We start from the raw sequence: 23732 nt of genomic DNA, 5'->3' as shown, positions 1-23732 counted from the left end.
CAAAATATTTGTTTTTTTTTTCATTCATATCGCAGAAAATAAAACCTGCAGAGGTGATCAAATACCACCAAAAGAAAGCTCTATTTGTGGGAAAAAAAGGAAGCACAATTTGTTTGGGTACCGCAATGCATGACCGCGCAATTACCAGTTAAAGCAGCGCAGTGCCAAATTGTAAAAAGTGTTCGGGCCAGGAAGGGGGTAAAACCTTCTGTGGCTGAAGTGGTTAAAATGAGCACTTTTGAGTTTTCATGTTTGTGTTCCATAGACTTTAACGGTGTTTGCACAATTTTTTTTCCTGTTCGCAAGTTCTGGTGCACACAGAACCAGGGGTGTTCTTCAATATACCTATATCTGTGTGTTTTATTATTGAAAACATAAATTCTGTCAGTTAATGCATTGACTTGATTAACCAGGGCCAGCAGGACCACAGGGACTTCCAGGATCACAGGGACCTGCAGGGGTTGCTGGACCACCTGGACCAAGAGGAGAACAGGGGCCATCAGGAGCAAAAGGAGAAAGAGGAGACAGTGCAAATGCAGGTAAAGAGAAAGCCATCTATGAGAGCACATAGTTGCGTCTACAAATCATTTATTTGAAGATATTAAGGTTGGATTGCATAAAATATCTAGATCATGAGTGTTTATGTGAAATAATATGGAAGAGCAATGGGACCATCAAAAAAAAAATACAGAATTATGTTTTTGAAAAAAAAAAAAAATTCTGAATTCTGAGTTTGAAAGTCAGAATTCTGAGATTAAAAGTCAGAATTCTGAGTTTGAAAGTCAGAATTCTGAGATTAAAAGTCCGAATACTGAGTTTGAAAGTCAGAATTCTGAGATTAAAAGTCAGAATTCTGAGATTCAAAGTCAGAATTCTGAGATTAAAAGTCAGAATTCTGAGTTTGAAAGTCAGAATTCTGAGTTTAAAAGTCAGAATTCTGAGATTCAGAGTCAGAATTCTGAGATTCAAAGTCAGAATTCTGAGTTTGAAAGTCAGAATTCTGAGATTCAAAGTCAGAATTCTGAGTTTATAAATATAGTAGTCTCTATTAAGAAGAGTTTAGGACCAATGAGCAATAATGTAGTAACACCCACAGACCATCATTCTGCAGACATACATGTCTTCTGTTCTATATATGGATATGTAAATGTATCTTAGTTACAGCACACAGTATAGGGAAGCAGGCAGTGCTGGGTTCTCTGGTTCCTCTACTGTATTATTAGTTTCCTATTTTTGCTGTCTTACCCTTCTTCTCTGTCATCTGCTCCAACAAAAAGAGCCATGCTGGAAAGGTGTGTATTGTGTATGAGTGGGGAGACAAAGCTTCCATAGATAACAGAAAACAATGGCCGGTACAGCTCTGCACCCCAACTTGTAGGAAACATTGCACTATTGTCCCTACATGAGGGAATTGTGAATGGCTAGAAGGCAGCAGGACAATGTGTTTTATTATCATAACGGATTGATAATGGCAATTACTTGTCTGAACTAACAGAGTTGCTTCACCAACAATTAACCTCATATTAAACATAAAAGCAAGCTCAACCAGCTTTAGAGCAGCAGGCTTATATAGGATGAAGACAAGGGTTCTAATACAGGTGACAGTGTATGTGTTTATATTTTTTTAAATATGAGATAGCGAGGGCTTAAATTGTATTTTATCAATATATCAAAATTGATTTCAAGGTATATTAACAAAGACACACTGATATATTGAGCACACAAAGTTGTAGTATATGCTGGCTACTATAAATTAGAGAGTAGAGATTTAGAAGAAAAAACAGTATATATATTAGGGCGATCAGATGGGAGTATCAGGGGGTCATCTTCAGTTTCCTCCGGGGGCAGGTCACAATTTCAGAACAGATCGATCATAGCAATTACTTGTCTGGACTAGTACAGTGGTTTCACTGAGAATTAATCTCATATGAAACATAAAAAGCACTAATTAAAAATCTTTAAGTGATAGCATAGTGGTGAGAGTGACAGGCTCATATTGTTTAAGCTGTGGGTTTTAGTCCAGTTCAGAACACATTTTATGGTTATATATATATATATATATACATATATATATATATATATATATATATATATATATATATATATATATATATATTTTTTTTTTTTATTTATTTATTTATTTATTTTTTTTCAATATATTTATTTTATATTAAATTTATTTTAAAGTATGAGTTAGTGAGGGCTTAAATTGTATTTTATTGATATATCCAAATTGATTTCAAGGTATATTAACAAAGACATATTGCTAAAATTGTTGTATATGTTGACTACTATAAGACCCCTTTCACACTGGGGCGGTGTATACACCGCTCCTTCAGCTCTCCTGCCCATTGAAATCAATAGGGCAGCGCTTTGCGGTGGTTTAAACCTTTCTCAGCTGCTAGTGGGGGGTAAAAGCTCCACGCTAGTGGGCAAATAGCGCCACAAAATTGGCAGTAAAGCGCCGCTAAAAATGGCAGTGTTTTACCGCCGACACACCCACCGCCCCAGTGTGAAAGGGGCTTAAATTAGAGAGTAGGGATTTTTTTTTACAAATCTGTGTATATATTAGGGGGATTTTTATTGACATGGGGCCAGTTTCTCAATTTCAGAAGACTCCCTGGAAGCTGTATGATAACTACCATGTCTCATGACTTAGCCCTGGGCTCTGCACTATAAAGGTAATCTGTGTGTGTGCTACAATGTACATGCATGCACCGATATCTCCCCTTCACTGATTGGCTGTAGTTTATCCCCACTGATACTGATGCAGTGCCATTTTCCTCTTAGCTACACCGTTGACACAGGGAAAATTTTTTCCAGCTAATGACACCACCAATACAGGATCATTTTTTCCATCCAGTGACACCACCGATGCTGGGTCATTTTTTTCCATCCAGTGACACGACCGATGCAGGGTCATTTTTTTCCATTTTGGGGAGGGGGGGGGGGGTTGGAGGGGGTTGGGACTAGAATGGGAACAAGTGCTGAGCAAGGGTTACAACGTTTTGGTTACACATTCTATATGTTGTTATGCAATCCTAAGTGGCACTTTTTATGTATTGTTGTTCCTTATGGGGTTCCTCACGTGTTTCTCCCAGGGGGAGGTTCGTGTGATGTTCGATTTGATTATTGCTTAGTTCGTTGGATGTTCTTTGATAATTTATTTCCCGATGTGCATTAAATGTTATGCTGCATGCATAGGGGGTAAGGTGTTCACGAGTGCATTTCTCGAAGGTACTCCTCAGATTTCTTTAAGTGAAGCCAGCATGCCCAAAGTTTGGAGAATTTGTGTGGGTTATTTCTAGAGATTGCAATTAGTTCCTGCATTTCTGCAATTTTGTTTATTCTTTTGAACCAATCTGACAAGGAGGGGGCTTTTGGTGAGCCCCATATGGGGGTTATGCACATTTTTGCTGCGTTAATTAACAGTATTGTTAGTGATTTGTGGTATGCTGTATTGTTTGTTTTTTGGAGATGCAAAAGGAATTGTGCAGGAGAGTATTCTAGCACGTCTGTAGGTAATTTTTTCCGTTAGTGCATGGACTTGTTTCCAGAACTCTTGGATAATTGGACAGGACCACCAGATATGCAGGAGGTCACTAGGTGGATTATGGCACCTCCAGCATTTGTTTGGATGTGATGTGTTAAATCTGTGTAGTATGGCGGGGGTGCGGTACCATCGCGTCATGACTTTATAATTTGTCTCTTGTATAGAGACATTCAAAGAGCTCTTGTGCACATTCCGGTATACTTCCTCCCACATTCCTTCTGTCATATCTACATTAAGATTTCTTTCCCAAGCCTTGCACGCTATTCCTGAGCAATTTTGAGTGTTAACATATTGTGGAGCGTGGAAATAACATGTCGTTGTGGGGTGTGGCTTAAAGAGGAAGTAAACCCTGATGGGTTTACTTCCTCTTTTTTTCCCTGCAAAGGTAAAGCATAATGGACTACTATGCATCGCATAGTAGCTCATTATGTGTCACTTACCTGACACAGGAGCCAGCGAAGTCGCCGCTGTCCCCTGTAGTCCGCCGCATCCATGTTGCTTGTGGCGTCTCGCAGCTCCGACGAATCACAGCGGCGCAACCGCGATGACGTCACTCCCGCGCATGCGCACGGGAGTCGCGTCTCGCAGCTCCGCCGCTGCCATACGGCGAAGCCGCGATGACGTCACTCCCGCGCATGCGCACGGGAGTCGACAAATTTGGCAAATCCATTCTTGGATTTGCCGCATTTAGTGCGCCTGCGCACCGCTGTCTACGGCGCATGCGCCGTAGACAGCGGTGCCCATTTTCGGGTAAATATCTCCTAAACCATATAAGTTTAGGAGATATTGCTTGGACCTACAGGTAAGCCTTAATCTAGGCTTACCTATAGGTCCAAGTTGTTTGGAAGGGTTTACTTCCTCTTTAAGCATAGTTTTTCAAAATTGGTTAGGGCCTCCGTTAGGTCCGTTGTGTTTTGAATACTCTTTATGTAATTCCTGAGTTGCCAGTATTCCAATAAGCTCAGGTTGAGTAAGGCCCATGCTGAGTTTATATGGTCATGAAGTAGTGGTCTACCATCTATTATTAGATGTTGTACACGTAGGCCCGTTTCAGGTTGTTTTTTGGCTAGTGGGTGTTTCCCCATTCCAGGAGGGAATTGTGGGTTAAACAGTAATGGTGTGCGCGGCCCTGGTATTTTAGATAGTTTGAGTTTGCGATTGACTTGTTCGGAGCATTCCAGTGTGGGACTCATGGTTGGGTGTCTTGTGAGTGCTTCTGGTAGGAGGGTTTTTCTGATCCGGAGGGTCCCACTAATGTGTTGGGGGGAGAATGAGTTCTCTATGACACCCCAGTCTTTAGTCTGTTGGTGGGTATGCCAGTCAACAATTCATTGCAGATGGCACGACCAATAGTAGCGTTGTATGTCGGGTATTCCTATTCCCCCTTTGTTTTTGGGTTTTATTAGTTGCTCGTAACTAATTCTGGGGTGTTTTTGGTTCCAAATATATGTTCTGGTAATTTTTCTAAGGGTTAGAAGGAATGAATTGGGTAGTTTTATGGGGATTGTTTGGAGAAGATAGAGTAGTCGTGGTAAGATGTTCATTTTGACTATGGCCGTTCTCCCAAACCAGGAGAAGTGGGCTTTATTCCATTTTTTGAAATCTTCAGAAATTGTTTTGATAAGTGAGAGGTCGTTTGTCCGGAAGAGGTCTGATAATTTCAAGGGCAGTTGGATCCCGAGATATGTTAATGCATCTGATTTCCAGATAAATGGGAAATTTTGTTTACATAGTGAGACCTGGTTCTCTGTTAAGGTTATGTTTAGGGCATGGGATTTGGAAAAGTGTACTTTAAAATGTGCTACGTATTGGAATAGGTTAAAATCCTTGAGGAGGTTTGGGATAGATATGAGGGGGTCGGACAGGAAAAGGAGAATGTCGTCTGCGAATGCTGCTGTCTTGTATTCCTTGCTGTCTGTGGTGATTCCTCGGACATCTGTGTTTTCGCATAATTTGCGTAAAAGGGGTTCCATTGTGAGGATGAACAGAAAGGGGGATAATTGGCATCCCTGGCGTGTTCCGTTTCGTATTTGGAAGGCGTTTGACAGAAGCCCGTTAGCTCACACTCTCGCTCTGGGATTTGTGTACAAAGACATTATTAAGTTTAATATGCATTCTCCAAAACCCATTTTCAGTAATACTGCTTCTAAGTAGTCCCAGGCTAGCTTGTCAAGTAATTGCTATGATCGATCTGTTCTGAAATTGTGACCTGCCCCCGGAGGAAACTGAAGATGACCCCCTGATACTCCCATCTGATCACCCTAATATATACACTGTTTTTTCTTCTAAATCTCTACTCTCTAATTTATAGTAGCCAGTATATTCTACAACTTTGTGGGCTCAATATATCAGTGTGTCTTTGTTAATATACCTTGAAATCAATTTTGATATATTGATAAAATACAATTTAAGCCCTCACTATCTCATATTTAAAAAAAATATAAATACATACATTGTCACCTGGATTAGAACCCTTGTCTTCACCTATATAAGCCTGCTGCTCTAAGCCCTTATACACACGATTGGAGATTCTGACGAAACGTGTCCGATCGGAGCGTTTTGTCGGATATTCCGACTGTGTGTGGTCTACATCGGACTGTTTCCGTCGGAATATCCGTCGGACCAACTTTTCCAACTTGCCGGAAATATTTTCCGACAAAATGCTTCAGACATACTCCGATCATGTGTAGAGAATTCCGATCGGACAAAGTGCCACGCATGCTCAGATCAAATTCATACATCAAAGCTATTGGCTACTAGCCTGAATGTAGTCCCATCGTAACGAAATTACATCATCATGTTCTAAAAGATCGGATTTTCCGACAACTTTGTCCGACCGTGTGTATGCAACAGTTTCGGACAAGATCCGTCTGACAAAATTCGACGGACAAAATCCGACGGATTTGGTTGTCGGAATCTCCGACCGTGTGTACAAGGGCTTAAGCTGGCTGAGCTTGCTTTTATGTTTAATATGAGGTTAATTTGTTGGTGAAGCAACTCTGTTAGTTCAGACAAGTAATTGCCATTATCAATGACAATAAAACACATTGTCGTGCTGCCTTCTAGCCATTCACAATTCCCTCATGTAGGGACAATAGTGCAATGTTTCCTACAAGTTGGGGTGCAGAGCTGCGCTGGCCATTGTGTTTTGTTATCAATGGAAGCTTTGTCTCCCCCACTCACACACAATACACACGTTTCCAGCATGGCTCTTCTTGTTGGAGAAGATGACAGAGAAGAAGGATAAGACAGCAAAAAGAAGAAACTAATAATACAGTAGAGGAACCAGAGAACCCAGCACTGCCTGCTTCCCTATACTGTGTGCTGTAACTAAGATACATTTACATATCCATATATAGAGCAGAAGACATGTATGTCTGCAGAATGATGGTCTGTGGGTGTTACTACATTATTGCTCATTGGTCCTAAAATCTTCTTAATAGAGACTACTATATTTATAAACTCAGAATTCTGACTTTGAATCTCAGAATTCTGACTTTTAATCTCAGAATTCTGACTTTGAATCTCAAAATTCGGAACTCCTCCCCACCCTGTTCATGGACTGGGCTTGGGGCAAGGAATGAACCCCAACACAAAGCCGAAGCAAATCAAAAACTCTACGATGAGTACGTACATGCAACATGGTTTCAAAATGGTCAGCTGGTCAGAACGAACTTAAAGAGGAAGTAAACCCTGATGGGTTTACTTCCTCTTTGTCTCCCTGCAAAGGTAAAGCATAATGGGCTACTATGCATTGCATTGTAGCCCATGATGTGTCACTTACCTGACACAGGAGCCAGCGATGTCACCGCTGTCCCCTGTAGTCCAGAGCATCCATCTTCTTCCTGGTATCGCTGCTCCGGCCACTCACATCGCCGGAGCAGCGATGATGTCACTCCTGCGCATGCACATGGAAGCCGCCACTAACGGCATATCGCAGTTAGCAGCGGCATGCTATCTAGCGGCGATAGTGCGCCTGCGTGCCGCTGTCTTTTAGTAAATATCTCCTCAACCATGTGGGTTTAGGAGATATTTCTTGGACCTACTTAATCTAGGCTTACCTGTAGGTCAGAGTGGTTTGTAAGGATTTATAACCACTTCAACCAAACGCACTGAAGAACAGCAAGGCCTGTGAAGAGTGAGCTGAAAATCTGCAACGAGCAGACAAGAACGCACTGAATTAACAAATACAAACTGATTACACGCACTGAAAAGCAGATAGCAACCCCACAAGCACAAACTGAACAACAATTAAACGATCTGTAAAAACTCTGAAAAGCGCAAATCGTCTCTCACCAAACTTCTACTAACACGAGATAAACACGAAATTGTCAGAAGGGGCCCAAAGCGTACTCACAATTGAACTTCCGTTTTATAGTCTCGTCAGACCTGGTGTACGTCACCGCGCTCTAGACGGTCGGACTTTGGTGTGATCGTGATTCAGTCCAATGAGAATTCCGCTCATGTGTACGTGGCAAAAGTATAGATTTCCACTAAAGCTATATGCAGGTGCATGGCTATGATTGTACACAGTATAATAATGATTTATTTTATGGTAAAAAATAACATACCACTATGTATCATACACACATGAAAGAGTACCAGTTTAAAATATATTTATAGTCCAAACTTTTTTTTTTTTTCATTCTGGATAGAGAGGAGTAGGGAAAAGTTAAAATTTCTGTCAGATTATACTATAAGCCAGGCACTGTTAGCCCTTGTACGCACGGTCAGAGAATCCGTTGGAATGTGTCCTATCGGACCGTGTTGTCGGATAAGCCGACTGTGTGTGGTATGCATCAGACTGATTCCGTCGGAATATCCGTTAGACCCAATTTTCCAACACGTTGGAAATATTTTCCGACCAACTGGTTCGATCGGACATACTCCGATCATGTGTAGAGAGTTTTGATCCGACCAAGTGCCACGCATGCTCAGATCAAATTCCTAGACCAAAGCTATTGGCTACTAGCCTGAACGTAGTCCCATCGTAATGAAATAACGTCATCACGTTCTGAATGATCGGATTTTCCGACAACTTGGTCCGACTGTGTGTATGCAACAGTTTCTAACACAATCCGTCGGACACAATCCGTCGGACACAATCCGTAGGACAAAATCCGACGGATTTGGTTGGCAGAATGTCCGACCCTGTGTACAGGGGCTTAGAGAGTTCTTCTCATTTCCTCAACATTTTAATTAGACAATAATGGAAGGAATCTGAGTACTGATGCCACACTATCCAAAACATCAAGAAAAGTTTTTTGTTATACTGTAGATACACTTTAACTTAAATTATACAAATTACAAATTTTAACCTGATGTAGATATAAATATAAATATTTTCTGCAGATATGTCACATCATTTTGCAGTACCATGCAGGTTGTATATTTCAGATGAAATTAATAAACATTGTCTTTGTAATTGTAGATGTGGCGATCAAGAAAATTACAGATTTGGAAAGTCAAATCGCTTCCTTAGAGAAGAAATGGTCCTCCTGGACAAAAAGTGGTAATACTGAATACCGATATAGACATGAAGATGTGCTTTTCAAATCAGTCCCTAAAGTGTACCAGTTATGAGATTGATAGAATGAATAAAATTCATGATGCTTGAGGTAGGCCCTCCCAAGTAGAGTATTTTTTTATTAAAGTATTTGCATTGTTGAGCACCCAACATACATTTTGGTACATGTTGCCACCTCTAAGTTTCTGTATTTTATTCATACTTTATGTTTCGTATATTTAACGTGGTTGTAAACCCCATTCCTGAAATTTTATCTAGGCACATATATCTGTAGTGTTCACTTATGTCTCTCAAAAGGTCTAAGTGCTGTGTCTTTCTGCTGCTCCATTCTTCTGTTATCAGCATGATAACTTCTGACAAGTTCTCCGACACACAACATAAAAGCATCTGAAATTTTGTGGGAGCTTAGAGGGAAATTAGCAGAGAGCTTGGCTATTTAGTAGGGATGAGCTACGAGTTCGACTCAAACATCGGCCATTCGATCGTTTGTCTAATTACAAACATTATGGGCCATTCGCGCCAAATTGGAGTGGCGCGTGTCACGGCCCATAATTCACTGCGGCATTGCAATGCATTGCTGGCTGATGATTGGCCAAGCATGCGCTATGACCCACATGCTTTGGCCAATCACAGCGCCGTAAGAACGATGAGCCATAATTGGCTAAAGGTGGCTTTGGCCAATTATGCCTCACGGGAGTTAGTACATGTCCCACATTATATAAGGCCACCTGGAATTCGGCGTTGTGTAGTGTGTTCCGGCGTGCTGAGAGATAGAGAGAGAGAGAGAGAGAGAGAGAGAGAGTGTCATTTAATTTGCTTTAGATAGAGCGAGCAGGTGAGTCAGTTAGCTGCAGTCAGTGTATTTAGTATATATATGCATCCCAGGTGTTGTGTGTGTATATATATATATATATATATATATATATATATATATATACTGTATTCAGTTTAGCTAGATCCGTTCCTTTTATTCTCTTCCTAATATACTTACAGGCGGACAGCTGCAGTATTTTCAGTCAGTGTACTGTTTCCTGTGCACAGTGTGCAACTAAAGCTAACAGCAGACTATTGCTGGTTTTCTCTTCCTAATAATACCACAGGCAGGCAGCTGCAGTATTTTCAGTACGTATACTGTATCCTGTGCACAGTGTGCAACTAAACTAACTGCAGACAATTGCTGGTGTTCTCTTCCTAATAATACCACAGGCAAGCAGTTGATTCAGCTAGATGCAGTATATTTGTGTACTGTATACTGGGCACAGTGTGCAGCTAAATTGCTGGTATTCTCTTCCTAATAATACCACAGGCTGGCAACTGCAGTATTTTCAGTCAGTGTACTACATCTTGTGCCCATTGTGCAACTAAAGCTCACTTCAGACAATTCCTGTTATTTTCTTCCTAATAATACTACAAGCAGGCAGGCAATTCAGCGAGCTGCACTATAATCAGTATATATATACATCCCAGCTTTGTGCAGTTACATCTCACTGCAGGCCATTCCTTGGGTACCAATTACAGTACATCAAAGACAGTATGTCTGGAAGGCCAACAAGGAGAAGCAGACAGTCACAGACCAAGCCATCCTCATCCTCCTCATCCTCTCTCACCGAGGCTACCTTGGCTGCCATTGCAGGTGCCAAAGCAGCCTATTCCTTTGACTCAAGGTCATCATCAGTTACTCCTTCCCTAGTCCCACTGGAGGAGTCCCCCGAACTGTTTGACCACAGTGTCGGGTACATGCTGCAGGAGGATGCGCAGCGTTTTGAAGGCTCAGATGATGGTACCCAGCTTGAGAAAGGCAGTAACATGAGCCCAGAGAGAGGGGTTGCCCAAGAAGGACAACAAACAGTCATGTTCCCCCAGCTGCAGCATACTGCCAGGTTTGCTCCAATGACGAGGAGGGAGGGGATGATGAGGCCACTGACTCCACGTGGGTGCCTGATAGGAGAGAGGAGGAGGAGGCACATCTCCAATGAGGCAGGATGCCCTCCAGGAACCAGTTTAAGGGCAGCCAACGGACTGCATCACACCGCAGAGCTCCACCAGTGCAGGGTGCTGGTGACTCCACACGTTATTCCAAAGGTTCTTCGGTATGGTTGCCTTTTTTGAGATGTGTGCAGCAGATCGCACCGTTGCTATTTGCAACATATGTCTGAAGTGTATCAAGCGTGGTTTAGACAGCAAGCGCTTGGGCACCACATGCTTAATCAGACATATGTCGAGCTCCCATTCAGCCCGTTGGCAACATTACCTAAAAGACCCACACCAAAGAACAAGGTGGACCTCTCCTTGCTCCTCCTCATCAGCTGGGATCTCTAACCCCACTATATATCCTATATATTCAGTCCTCTCAGAAACCTGCACTGAGAGGAATGAAGGTGTAGAATTAGGTGTGCCACTGCCAAGTACTTGCTGGCAATTTGCTATCGGTACACCATCCGTTTCTAGCAGGCAGATTTCCCTACCCCAGTTGCTCCGCCGGCGAAAGAAGTTCGCTCCCAGCCAACCACATGCCCAGTGGTTGAATGCTAGCTTGGCTAAATTGCTAGCACTTCAACTGCTGCCTTTTCAGTTGGTAGACTCTGCCCCTTCATTGAATTTGTGGAATGTGTGGTACCTCAGTGGCAGGTTCCCAAATGCCACTTTTTTTCAGGGAAGGCGATTCCGGCTTTCTACCGGCATGTGGAAGGCAATGTTCATGCCTCGCTGAACAGGGCGGTCAGCAGTAAGGTGCATATTAAAGCTGACTCATGGTCCATCAGGCATGGACAGGGACATTACCTATCTTTCACCACGCATTGGGTGACTCTGCTGGCAGCTGGGAAGAATGCAGGACAGGGTGCAGTAGTGTTGAAGCTTGTTCCACCACCATGCCTCCAAAATTCTACTAGTGGTGATTCTGCCACACCTCTCTCCTCCATCCCCTCCTCTACTTCATTCTCCGTGGCCTTTTCCTGTGCTGATTTGTCCTCGGAACCAGCGGTTCTCCGTAGGAGATTAAGGGTAAAAAGATGCCATGCAGTGCTTGAGCTGGTGTGCTTGGGGACAGGAGCCACACTGGGGCAGGGATTCTGTCAGCTCTGCAGGCGCAGGCTCAGAGGTGGTTGACGCCACACCAGCTTAAGCCAGGAATGGTGGTTTGCGACAATGACACCAACCTCCTTTCTGCCCTCTGACAGGGATAATTGCCCATTTGCCCTGTTTGGCTCACTTCCTTAACTTGGTGGTGCAGCAGTTCTTGTGCCCATTTGCCCTGTTCGGTTCGCACCAGAACCTGCCAACAGACCTAAACTTTGTGTGAACTTTAGAACCCTATTAAAGTCTATGGGACTCGAACGTTCAAAATCTAAAGTGCTAATTTTAAAGGCTAATATGCAAGTTACTGTCCTAAAAAGTGTTTGGGGACCCGGGTCCTGCCCCAGGGGACATGTATCAATGCAAAAAAAGTTTTAAAAACTACCGTTTTTTCCGGGAGCAGTGATTTTAATAATGATTAAAGTGAAACAATAAAAGTGTAATATTCCTTTAAATTTCGTACGGGGGGGGGGGGGGATGTCTATAGTATGCCTGTGAAGGGGCACATGTTTCTGGTGCTTAGAACTGTCCCTGCACAAAGTGTCATTTATGCAGGAAAAAAAGTCCTTTAAAATCACTCGCAGCTATTATGAATTGTCGGCTCTGTAATACAGAGAACACTCATTGAAAGTCATTGATAAAAAATAAAAAAGCGTGGGGGTCCCCCAAATTCAATTACCAGGCCTTTCAGGTCTGGTATGGATATTAAGGGGAACCCTGCGTCAAATTAAAAAAAATTTGTCACGGGTTCCCCCTAAATATCCATACCAGACCCTTTATCCGAGCACGCAACCTGGCAGGCCGCAGGAAAAGAGGGGGGGTGAGAGAGCGGCCCCTCCCTCCTGAACCATACCAGGCCACATGCCCTCAACATTGGGAGGATGCTTTGGGGTCTTTGACCCCTCAAAGCACCTTGTCCCCATGTTGATGTGGAGAAGGGCCTCATCCCCACAACCCTGGCCAGTGGTTGTTGGGGTCTGCGGGCGGGGGGCTTATCAGAATCTGGAAGCCCCCTTTAACAAGGGGACCCCTAGATCCCACCTCCCCTGTTTGAAATGGTAAGGGGGTACAAAAGTACCTCTACCATTTCACAAAGAGAGTGTAAAAAATAGTTAAATAAGACAAACACACTTTTGAAATATTCCTTTATTAAAAATAAAAAAAATAAAAAAAAGATTCACTCTTGCTATCCAGCAACGGACAATCATCTCTCCGGGGTCCAGCGATGGCTGATCTGAATCAGCGCAGCAAATCCATCCATCTTCTGTCTCCACGGAGGAGACACTGCGTGATCCCGGCGGCCTGACGTTTGTTATATGCGGAGGGCGGGGCCACCCGTCACCTGACCCCGCCCCCTCTGACGCAAGGGGAAACCCGGGCTTCCCGATGACGTATGGGTGACCCCGCCCCCCTCTGATGTAACGGAAGCCTGCCTGTGTTACAAGTCCGTCTGATTTTTGGACAACAAAGGTCCGATGAAGCCCACACATGATTGAAATTGTCCGACGGATTCGTTCCATCTGACCTTTGCTGTCAAAAAGTTTGGTCGTGTGTACGTGGCATTAGATGTACATCTTAAAGGATACAACATACTAAGATATAGGAAATCATGAACACACTTAGTCCCTAGTCACATCAGTAAGACTTCAGGTACAACATGCATCTAATGTATTTCTGTTATGCCGCATACACACGATCAGATTTCTCATCGGAAAAAGATGTGACGGCTTTTCTGACAGGATTGCGCTCAAGTTTGCCTTGCATACACACGTTCCCGCAAAAGTTCGCTGAAATTACGACCGTCAAGAATGTGGTGATGTACAACTCTACGACGTGTCGAGAAAATTAAGTTCAATGCTTCCGAGCGTGCGTCGAATTGTTTCCGAGCATGCGTAGGAATTTTGTACGTCAGAATTGCCACAAACGATTGCATTTTCGGATAGGAACTTTTCCCAACCGAAAAGTTGGTAGCATGCTCTCAATCTTTTGCTGGCTGTAATTCAACCAGCAAAAGACTGATGGAGCGTACACGCGGTCGCATTTTCCTACCAAAAACTCTCATCGGTCTTTTGCAGGCCGAAATTCCGATTGTGTGTACGTGGCATTAGAGTATCTTAGGCCGCGTACACACGGGCGGACTGTCCGCCCAACTAGGTTCGTCAAACAGTTTGACAAACAGTCCGTTCAAAATTAGCATGAACGGACTTGACCACACACGACGAACGAACAGTCCGCTGAAAACTTGCGCGATGACGTGAACGGCACGTACGACGGGACGAGAAATTTGGCGTCCGATACACTGCAATGCAACCTTCGCCGTGTAAATTCTTTCTGAGCATGCGCGAGACTTAGTTTGCCGAACAAGCCTACACACGAGCGGACTGTCCGCTCAAACCAAGTTTCAGCGGACAGTCTTACGGAAATTCCGAAAAACTTTGTTCGTCAGATTGTCCGCTGAAACTGTCCACTGAAGCCCACACACGAGCGGACTGTCCGCTGAAACACTGTTCAGCGGACAAAGTTGGACGAACAGTCCGTCCGTGTGTACGCGGCCTTAATAGGTATGATTTCAAGTAATGCAATTTGAGAAGTAGTTCATGCATTACTTATTCAGGACTTTAGCGTGATTTCACTGCCATAGACTATAATGTAAATTGTGCTGCAAATTGTACCTGTGTCAGCACCACTTGGGCCTGAAAGAAGTTAAATATTAACCCTTTGCAAGTTAAACTTTTGTTCATAACATCACGGTTCCTCCCTGTGACATGGACAGCCTCTCTCACTGAAGTAGCACTGAAGTCATATCAAATTGTTACAAATTTCACAGAAGTAGTGCTGAAGTAGTATTATATCATGGTTGAAGTCAGGCTTTAACCACTTCAGCCCCGGACCATTTTGCTGGCCCAAGACCAGACCACTTTTTGCGATTCGGCACTGTGTCGCTTTAACTGACAATTGCGCGGTTGTGCGACGTGGCTCCCAAACAAAATTGACATCCTTTTTTTCCCCACAAATAGATCTTTCTTTTGGTGGTATTTGATCACCTCTGCGGTTTTTATTTTTTGCGCTATAAACAAAAAGAGAGCGACAATTTTGAAAAAAACACATTATTTTTTACTTTTTGTTATAATAAATATCCCCTAAAAATATATTTAAAAAAAAAATGTTTCCCTCAGTTTAGGCTGATATGTATTCTTCTACATATTTTTGGTAAAAAAAAACAAAAAACGCAATAAGCGATTATTGATTGGTTTGCACAAAAGTTATAGCGTTTACAAAATAGGGGATAGTTTTATGACATTTTTATTCATTTTTTTTTTTTTTTTACTAGTAATGGCGGCGATCAGCGATTTTTATTGTGACTGCGACATTATAGCGGACACATCTGACATTTTTGACATATTTTTGGGACCATTGTCATTTATACAGCAATCATTGCTATACAAATGCAGTGATTCTTGTGTAAATGACACTGGCAGTGAAGGGGTTAACCAGTGGGTGGCAGTGTAGGGGTTAAGTGTTCCTAGGGGTGTGTTACTAACTGTGGGGGAGCTGGGCTTTCTTTTAGTGAACACTGATCTCTGCTCCAATCACATGGAGCAGAGATCAGCGTCACTTGTTGCTAGGCAGAACGGGGAGATGCTGTTACAACGGCATCTCCCAGTTCAGCCGCCCCGTGAGGCGATTGCGGGTATGCCCACGGCGATCGAGTCCACGGCGATCGAGTCCACGGGACCCGTGACCGGACTCACGGGGGTCCCGATGGCAGGGCGGCATTTAAAATTGGATGTACCTGTACGCCAATATGCCTGCCTGTGCCATTCTGCCGATGTACATCGGCGTGCGTCGGTTGGGAAGTGGTTAAGTTGCACCACTTTAAATCAAACCTGGAATGCCCACAGGCATAACAAACAATGATTATTGTAAATGGTCTCCAGGGCACCTTAATGCCAGAAAAAATATGTCTAGTTTATTTTGTTTTTAAAAGATTTTTTTAATCGGGTACCCTTGAAGACAGTGTCAGTATAAGTCCTTGTACACACGGTCGGACATTCTGACAACCAAATCCGTTGATTTTGTCCGATGGATTTTGTCCAAAACTGTTGCATACACACGTTCAGACAAAGTTGACGGAAAATCCGATCGTTCAGAACGCGATGACGTAATTTTGTTACGATGGGACTACATTCAGACTAGTAGCCAATAGCTTTGGTCTAGGAATTTGATCTGAGCATGCGTGGCACTTTGTCTGATCGGAATTTTCTACACACAATCGGACAAAGTCCGATCGGATCATGGTGTCAGAATTTTTTTTAGCCCAGCTGGAAAACTTGGTCCGTCGGATACTCCAACGGAAACAGTCCGATGGAGCCCACACACGGTCGAATTATCCGATAACATGGTCCTATCGGACATTGTCCATCGGAATATCCAACCGTGTGTACAAGGGCTAAGACTGTAGCCACCAATCTCTTTCACTAACTATAATTATATGTGTTTCCAGGAAATGTGGGGGCACATCTTAGTCAAGCTATTGGAGGGTGTATATAGTCACATGTCATTACACGTCTTTGTTTATGGGTACACTACATCTGATGGTTTCTAAAGCAAGTTTTATTCTACAAATGTCTAGATTCCCATATCTGTTATGCATTTAACTAATTTTATTTATTTTTTTCAGTTATGCTGTTTCTTGATGTTGGTGCTAAAGAAGTTGGTGGTAAAGTATTTGTGACTAATGGCCGGAAAGAAAACCAAAACGATGCCCAAAATATATGTAAAGGAGTTGGAGGAAGTTTGGCTACTCCAAGAAATGCGGAAGAAAATAGTGCAATACTAGAGATAATCAACACTAAGGGAGGGTCAATTCCAGCATTCCTAGGTGTAACAGATTCACAAGTAGAAGGAAAATTCACATACTTAACAGGTGAAAAGGTTATTTTTACCAACTGGGGCGCACTACAGCCAGATGACTACATGTACAATGAAGACTGTGTGGAAATGTGGGCCAATGGTTATTGGAATGACATCCCATGTAGTGCTAAATACCTAGTTATCTGTGAGTTTCAGTAAACTAAAGCTGTGACAGCATATTACATTTTATTCTTGCTGTATATCCATCAATAAATAAAAAACTTAAATTCTACATGTTCATTTTCTAAAGAAATTGTATAAAAATAATGAAAAGAAAAGCCACTTATGTTCAGAGTTTCCATACACAGATTTTTACAAATCAAAATATATGTAGCACTACTCCTGGAAGATTCACTGAATTGTTTTGCGATTTCTCTGCACGCATGAAGATGACACATTTCAGTAACCCAGCACTTACTGACACACCTTGAAGGTATTTCAAAGGATTTATTAGGCCATATATAGCCTAAAAAAGAAACAATTAACAAGTGCAATCATACAATCAATAAGACCATAATGTTACTCTGAGAGATAGTGTTAAACACCTTCAGTATTCTGACTGGCAGTAATTAACATAACTAAATTGCATTTACCTAGCGACAGTATGAACAGGTATACAGTATCTCCAGGGCAGGACTTAGGGTGGTGGGGACCCCTGGGCTTGAGTCAATTTCAGGCCCTACCTTCCATACATTACAGTATTTATCGGCGTATAACACGCACCGGTGTATAACACGTACCCCAAGTTTAGGGAATTTTAAGGAAAAAAAACTTTTAGGAGGGAAGTTTCTTTTTTTAAGGAAAAAACTTACATTTAAATGCAGCCTTTTCAGTGTCCATCTGCAGCCTTGCCCATGCGTCTGAAGCCTTGTCCAGTGTCATTTGCAGCCTTGTCACTGCAGTCTTGATACGGAAGTGGTGTTCCGTTGCCGCCATCTTGCTACACCCCACACTCGTCCACAGTAAGGATACACTAAGAAGGGGTAAAGCGGACATGTTGTTACACCCACCGGAGTTTTGCATTTTACACGTATTTATAACAGTAAAGTCAGTTTATATAGTGAAATACAGGACTTAGAACTCCATCTGACTACTTAGATCTTGAACTTTAAAAGCAGCGGCAACCCATCTCACAGGTATGCTAATCTGACAGAAGTTTGCTGCTTTTAAAATTCAACATCTAAGTAGTCAGACGGAGTTGTAAGTAATGTATTTCACTATATACTAACTTTAAAGTGGTTGTAAACCCTTACAAACCACTTTGACCTACAGGTAAGCCTAGATTAAGGCTTACCTGTAGGTCCAAGAAATATCTCCCAAACCTATACGGTTTAGGAGATATTTTCCCGAAGACAGGCACCGCTGTCTACGGCGCATGCGCCGTAGACAGTGGCGCGCAGGCGCACTGAGCGTGGCATCGTCAATGACGAAGATGCCACGCAATGCCGCGCGTCCCGGCTCCCTTGCGCATGCCCGGGAGTGACGTCATCGCGGCTTTCCTGAATATGTCCTTACAGTGGCTCTAGGGTCCTCTCGCAGTCCCGAGCTGAGCCGAGTGTACTCGGCTAGGCTCACAGTCACGACCAGTCCCTGTGTTATGTCCATCATAGGGAGGGACTGGGCGTGACTGTAAGCGGAGCCTAGCCGGGTACACTCGGCTATGTATCTCGGCAGGGCCCGTGGGGCCCCCTAATGGGCGGGGGCCCATGGGCTTGAGCCCAGTCAAGCCCAATGGTAAGTCCTGCCCTGAGTATCTCACAAAAGTGAGTACACTCCTCACATTTTTGTAAATATTTTATTATATCTTTTCATGTGAAAACACTGAGTGTACAGCTTGTATAACAGTGTAAATTTGCTGTCCCCTCAAAATAACTCAACACACAGCCATTGTTGTCTAAACCGCTGGCAACAAAAGTGAGTACACCCCTAATTAAAAATATTTAAATTGGGCCCAATTAGCCATTTTCCCTCTTCGGTGCCATGTGACTCATTAGTGTCTCAGGTGTGAATGAGGAGCAGGTGTGTTAAATTTGGTGTTATCAATCTCACTCTCTCATACTGGTCACTGGAAGATCAACATGACATCTCAGGGCAAAAAGGGCAAAGAACTCTCTGAGGATCTGAAAAAAAGAATTGTTGCTCTACATAAAGATGGCCTAGGCTATAAGAAGATTGGCAAGGCCCTGAAACTGAGCTGCAGCACAATGGCCAAGACCATACAGCGGTTTAACAGGACAGGTTCCACTCAGAACAGGCCTTGCCATGGATGACCAAAGAAGTTAAGTGCACATGCTCAGTGGTTGTCTTTGGGAAATAGACATATGAGTGCTGCCAGCATTGCTGCAGAGGTTGAAGGGGTGGGGTGGGGGTTCAGCCTGCCAGTGCTCAGACCATACGCCGCACACTGCATCAAATTGATCTGCATGGCTGTCGTCCCAGAAGGAAGCCTCTTTTAAAGATGAAGCACAAGAAAGCCTGCAGTTTGCTGAAGACAAGCAGACTAATCCCTTGTACACACGGTCGGACATTCTGATGGAAAATGTCCGATCGGACCGTGTTGTCGGATAATCCTACCGTGTGTGGGCTCCATCGGACTGTTTCTGTCGGAATATCCGACCAACAAAGTTTTAGAGCTGGGCTATAAAATTTTCCGACAACATGATTCCGATCGGACAAAGTGCCACGCATGCTCAGATCAAATTCCTAGACCAAAGCTATTGGCTACTAGCCTGAACGTAGTCCCATCATAATGAAATAATGTCACCACGTTCTGAACAATCGGATTGTCCAGCAACTTTGTCCGACCGTGTGTATGCAACAGTTTCAGACAAAATCCATCGCACAAGATTCGTCTGATAAAATCCAACGGATTTGGTTGTCAGAATGTCCAACCGTGTGTACAAGGGCTAAGAACATGGATTACTAAAACCATGTCCTGTGGTCTGATGAGACCAAGACAAATGTATTTGATTCAGATGGTGTCAAGCGTGTGTCACGGCAACCAGGTGAGAAGTACAAAGACAAGTGTGTCTTGCCTACAGACAAGCGTGGTGGTGGGAGTGTCATGGTCTGTGGCTGCATGAGTTCTGCCGGCACTGAGGAGCTACAGTTCATTGAGGGAACCAAGAATGCCAACATGTAGTTTGACACACTGAAGCAGAGCATGATCCCCTCCCTTGGGAGACTGGGCCGCAGGGCAGTATTCCAATATGATAACAATCCCCAAAACACCTCCAAGATGACCACTGCCTTGCTAAAGAAGCTGAGGGTAAAGGGGATGGACTAGCCAAACATGTCTCCACACCTAAACCCTATTGAGCCTTTGTGGGGCATCCTCAAATGGAAGATGGAGAAGCGCAAGGTCTCTAACAGCTCTGTGATGTCATCATGCAGGAGTGGAAGAGGATTCCAGTGGCAACTTGTGAAGCTCTAGTGAACTCCATGCCCAAGAGGGTTAAGGCAGTGCTGGAAAATAATGGTGGCCACACAAGATATTGACACTTTGGGCACAGTTTGGACATTTTCACTTAGGGGTGTACTCACTTTTTTTGCCAGCGGTTTAGACATTAATGGCTGTGTGTTGGGTTATTTTATGGGGACAGAAAATGTACACTGTTATACAAGCTGTACACTCACTACTTTACATTGTAGCAAAGTGTCATTTCGTTAGTGTTGTCACATGAAAAGGTATAATAAAATATTTGCAAAAATGTGGGGGGTGTACTCACTTTTGTGAGATACTGTAAGTATGTAGCACAGATCCCAAGCCAGTCTCACTGTTTGTCCCAGGTTCTATTCCCTATTGGGTGCACGTCAGCCAGGCACACAGCAGTTTTCAGTCTCTCCACACAATAACAAGGCAGAAGTTTTTTTTTTTTTTTGTGGTTATTGTTTGAAGAAGGTTAATGGGGAAAGGGTGTGCCTTGGGATACTCCAGAACCAGTACAACTGAAGGTACTCTCTAACAAGGGTTGCCTACAGGTATGCTAGTTCAGTCAGTGGCTGGCCCAGGCTCAGAGTGAAAGAGTTAATTTGTGTTCTGCTGTTCCCAGACTTTTTGGATCCAGCCTACCCACCTGTGGTATAAAAAGGGCAAAGACTGGGTTCCCAGGACTTCAGAGCTTCAGCCTAATCAAGATAGAGAATGCTGTGATTGTTGTGCAGTCAATCTGAGGAACCGGTAACCCGGGGAATGCCAACAATGGACCATCACCTGTAAAGGCTAGGGTCAGGTTATTGGCGTTGTTCACGTTGAACTGTATGCTAAAGACTTGTAAAAAAAAGATGCAACCACTGTTCTGAGCCTGGTTTGAAGTTATTCAAATGAGTGCATGTTGGTTCTGGCATATGGAAAGAACTTGGGTCAGCAAAGCACACATAGGGTAGGAAGCAACACTACTACAATGGTTAACCTAAGAAGATAAGGAGAAAGAATGCAGTTGCTATGGGTAACCAAGAACTAGCACAAGGTACATTGAAGCCAGATGTAAAGTGTGGTACCTAGTGCAGGTAATGGGTCCTCTCTCCCCAGTGGTCAGTCTCCATAGCAACTGGAATCGAAGTAGAATTATGTCTAGTAGCCTCAGGGCCGGTTCACACTGCGGGCGATGCGAGGCGACACGACTCGCCTCGCCGCAGTGTGACAAGTCGCCCCCGTTCTGTACAATGGAACCGTTCTGAGAGGAGCGACTCGAGTCGCTCCGACTCAGAAAAAAGGTTCCTGTACTACTTCTGGGCGACCTCGGGGCGACTTGCATTGACTTCTATACAGAAGTCATCTGCAAGTTGTCGCTGAGGTCGCGGCAGGTCGCGGCGAGGCAAGTCGGTGTCGCCTCGCCTCGCCTCGCCTGCAGTGTGAACCGGCCCTTACCCTGTGGTATGGTGCTGCACATGTGCATACAGCCTGTGATTTTTATGGCTCAATTGAAAGTTGTGTTTTGCGAGTACCCACTTTTTATGGATTTTATTATTCATAAAATTGCCATTGGTAATGCACCAGCCATGTTGCATGCGCACCTCCTATGTTGTCTTTTTTGTCTCTCCTAAATGTAATATATATCACGTGAAAGTGTAAAGTGACATTGAGTGAAGATATACAATAGGAGATTATAGAACAAGTGAAGGACTGTTACACTGTATTTTAGTTTAAAAAAAAAGTTCTTGCTTTGGATATGTCCCCCTTGTTATGCCTATGATTGCAGTAGTTTTGATTATTAGCCCTAAAAATTGCCAGAATTTAACACCAAGATTTACCTACTCATAGACTTCAATGAAATTTGCCTTGGCTTGCCAAATTTCGAACAAGAATTTCCACAAAATAAATGTAAAAACTACCCCCAGCCTCCATCCAGCCACTATCACCACTCCCCTATCGCTCGATCGATCCCTGCTTTGCTTGCCCACCAGGTCCCCGCCAGCCCCGCACTTACCCCATCCAGGTCGCAGCTTTGGCAGCTTCCTCCTCATGTCTCCTGAGTCCTGGCAGTTGCTTCTCCTCCCGGCCAAACAGGACCTAGGACTTGTGACCAATCGGGCCATCACCCCTTTTTGCAGCCCACCATTTTTGAAGCCAATTTAGCCTCAGGCTCTAATCATGTGCTTAACCAGTTCCCGACCGGCGCACGCCGATGTACGTCGGCAGAATGGTGTTGTAAACAGCATTTCCCCATTCTGCCTAACAACTAGTGATGCTGATCTCTGCTCCATGTGATTGGAGCAAATATCAGTGTTCACTAAATGAAAGCCCAGCCCCCCACAGTTAGTAACACACCCCTAGGAACACTTAACGCCTGATCAAATACCACCAAAAGAAAGCTCTATTTGTGGGAAAAAAGGACGTCAATTTTGTTTGGGAGCCACGTCGCATGACTGCACAATTGTCAGTTAAAGAGACGCAGTGCTGAATTGCAAAAAGTGGTCTGGTCTTTGACCAGCAAAATGGTCCGGGGCTGAAGTGGTTAAACAAAAACATTTAAATCCATGCATCTGGTACCCTACATGTAGATTAGGGGTTGGGCACATGGATCAGGGGGGTGTTGCCCCTGCGCCCTGTATGAGCTGCTCATGGCAGCCCTAGATGTCATTGCTCCCCCTAACAGCAGGGAGAGCAGCCCTTCTAGTGGGGGTGGTGACGGGAGTGCAGGTAGGCCTAGGCAGTTGGTGGTAATAGGGGATTCTATAATCAGAAGAAATTATAGAATAATTTGTCGCCAAGATCCATGTATTGCCTTCCCATTTTGGTCCTCCGGTGCCTTAATGACATGAACACTTCCTATTGGATGTCCAGTGGTGGACTTCTCCCAGGACCTAGAAAAGGATAAAATCACCACAGGTGGATAGTAGGGGACCAGTGATCTATGACTCCATTACACTGGATTTGCAGTCATTTGGGACCGGCAGTGGTGACGAACCTGGATGGGGATCTTAGGTGAGTATATCTGGCTTAACAAGAGAAGGTGGAACATGTCTAGTTGGATGAGTTAGAGGCAGAGGATGAGAGGCAGGGTTGTGAAAAAAAAAATATATATTCTTAGCCCAGAATGGGCTCCTATTGGTCATTTCACATATAATGTATTCTGTTTCCACCCAGTTTGGAATGTATCTATTTACCTATGGAGATTTACTTGACTTACAGTATAATGCCATCCATTCATCTTGGCACTG

General features: G+C 43.6%; 2 protein-coding genes across 2 annotated transcripts in view; both read left to right on the top strand.

Annotated features, from left to right (window-relative positions):
• Positions 1-17301, top strand: part of LOC143931007 (mannose-binding protein A-like) — a 32251-nt gene extending 14950 nt beyond the window's left edge. Inside the window, exons 3-5 of the mRNA XM_077455725.1 lie at positions 414-539; positions 8985-9065; positions 16837-17301. Coding sequence (XP_077311851.1) covers positions 414-539; positions 8985-9065; positions 16837-17228 — 599 coding nt within the window. The 3' untranslated portion in view covers positions 17229-17301. The remainder of the gene's footprint in view (positions 1-413; positions 540-8984; positions 9066-16836) is intronic.
• Positions 1-23732, top strand: part of LOC143931008 (mannose-binding protein C-like) — a 285028-nt gene that overhangs the window by 177160 nt on the left and 84136 nt on the right. The gene's annotated exons all lie outside the window — the stretch shown is intronic.

Source organism: Lithobates pipiens, unplaced genomic scaffold (assembly GCF_037356315.1).
Source record: "Lithobates pipiens isolate NorthernLeopardFrog02 unplaced genomic scaffold, aLitPip1_a1.2 Scaffold_25, whole genome shotgun sequence".
Taxonomy (NCBI): domain Eukaryota; kingdom Metazoa; phylum Chordata; class Amphibia; order Anura; family Ranidae; genus Lithobates; species Lithobates pipiens.
Note: the sequence above shows the minus strand (reverse complement) of the source record. Positions and strands in the feature narration are given on the sequence as shown.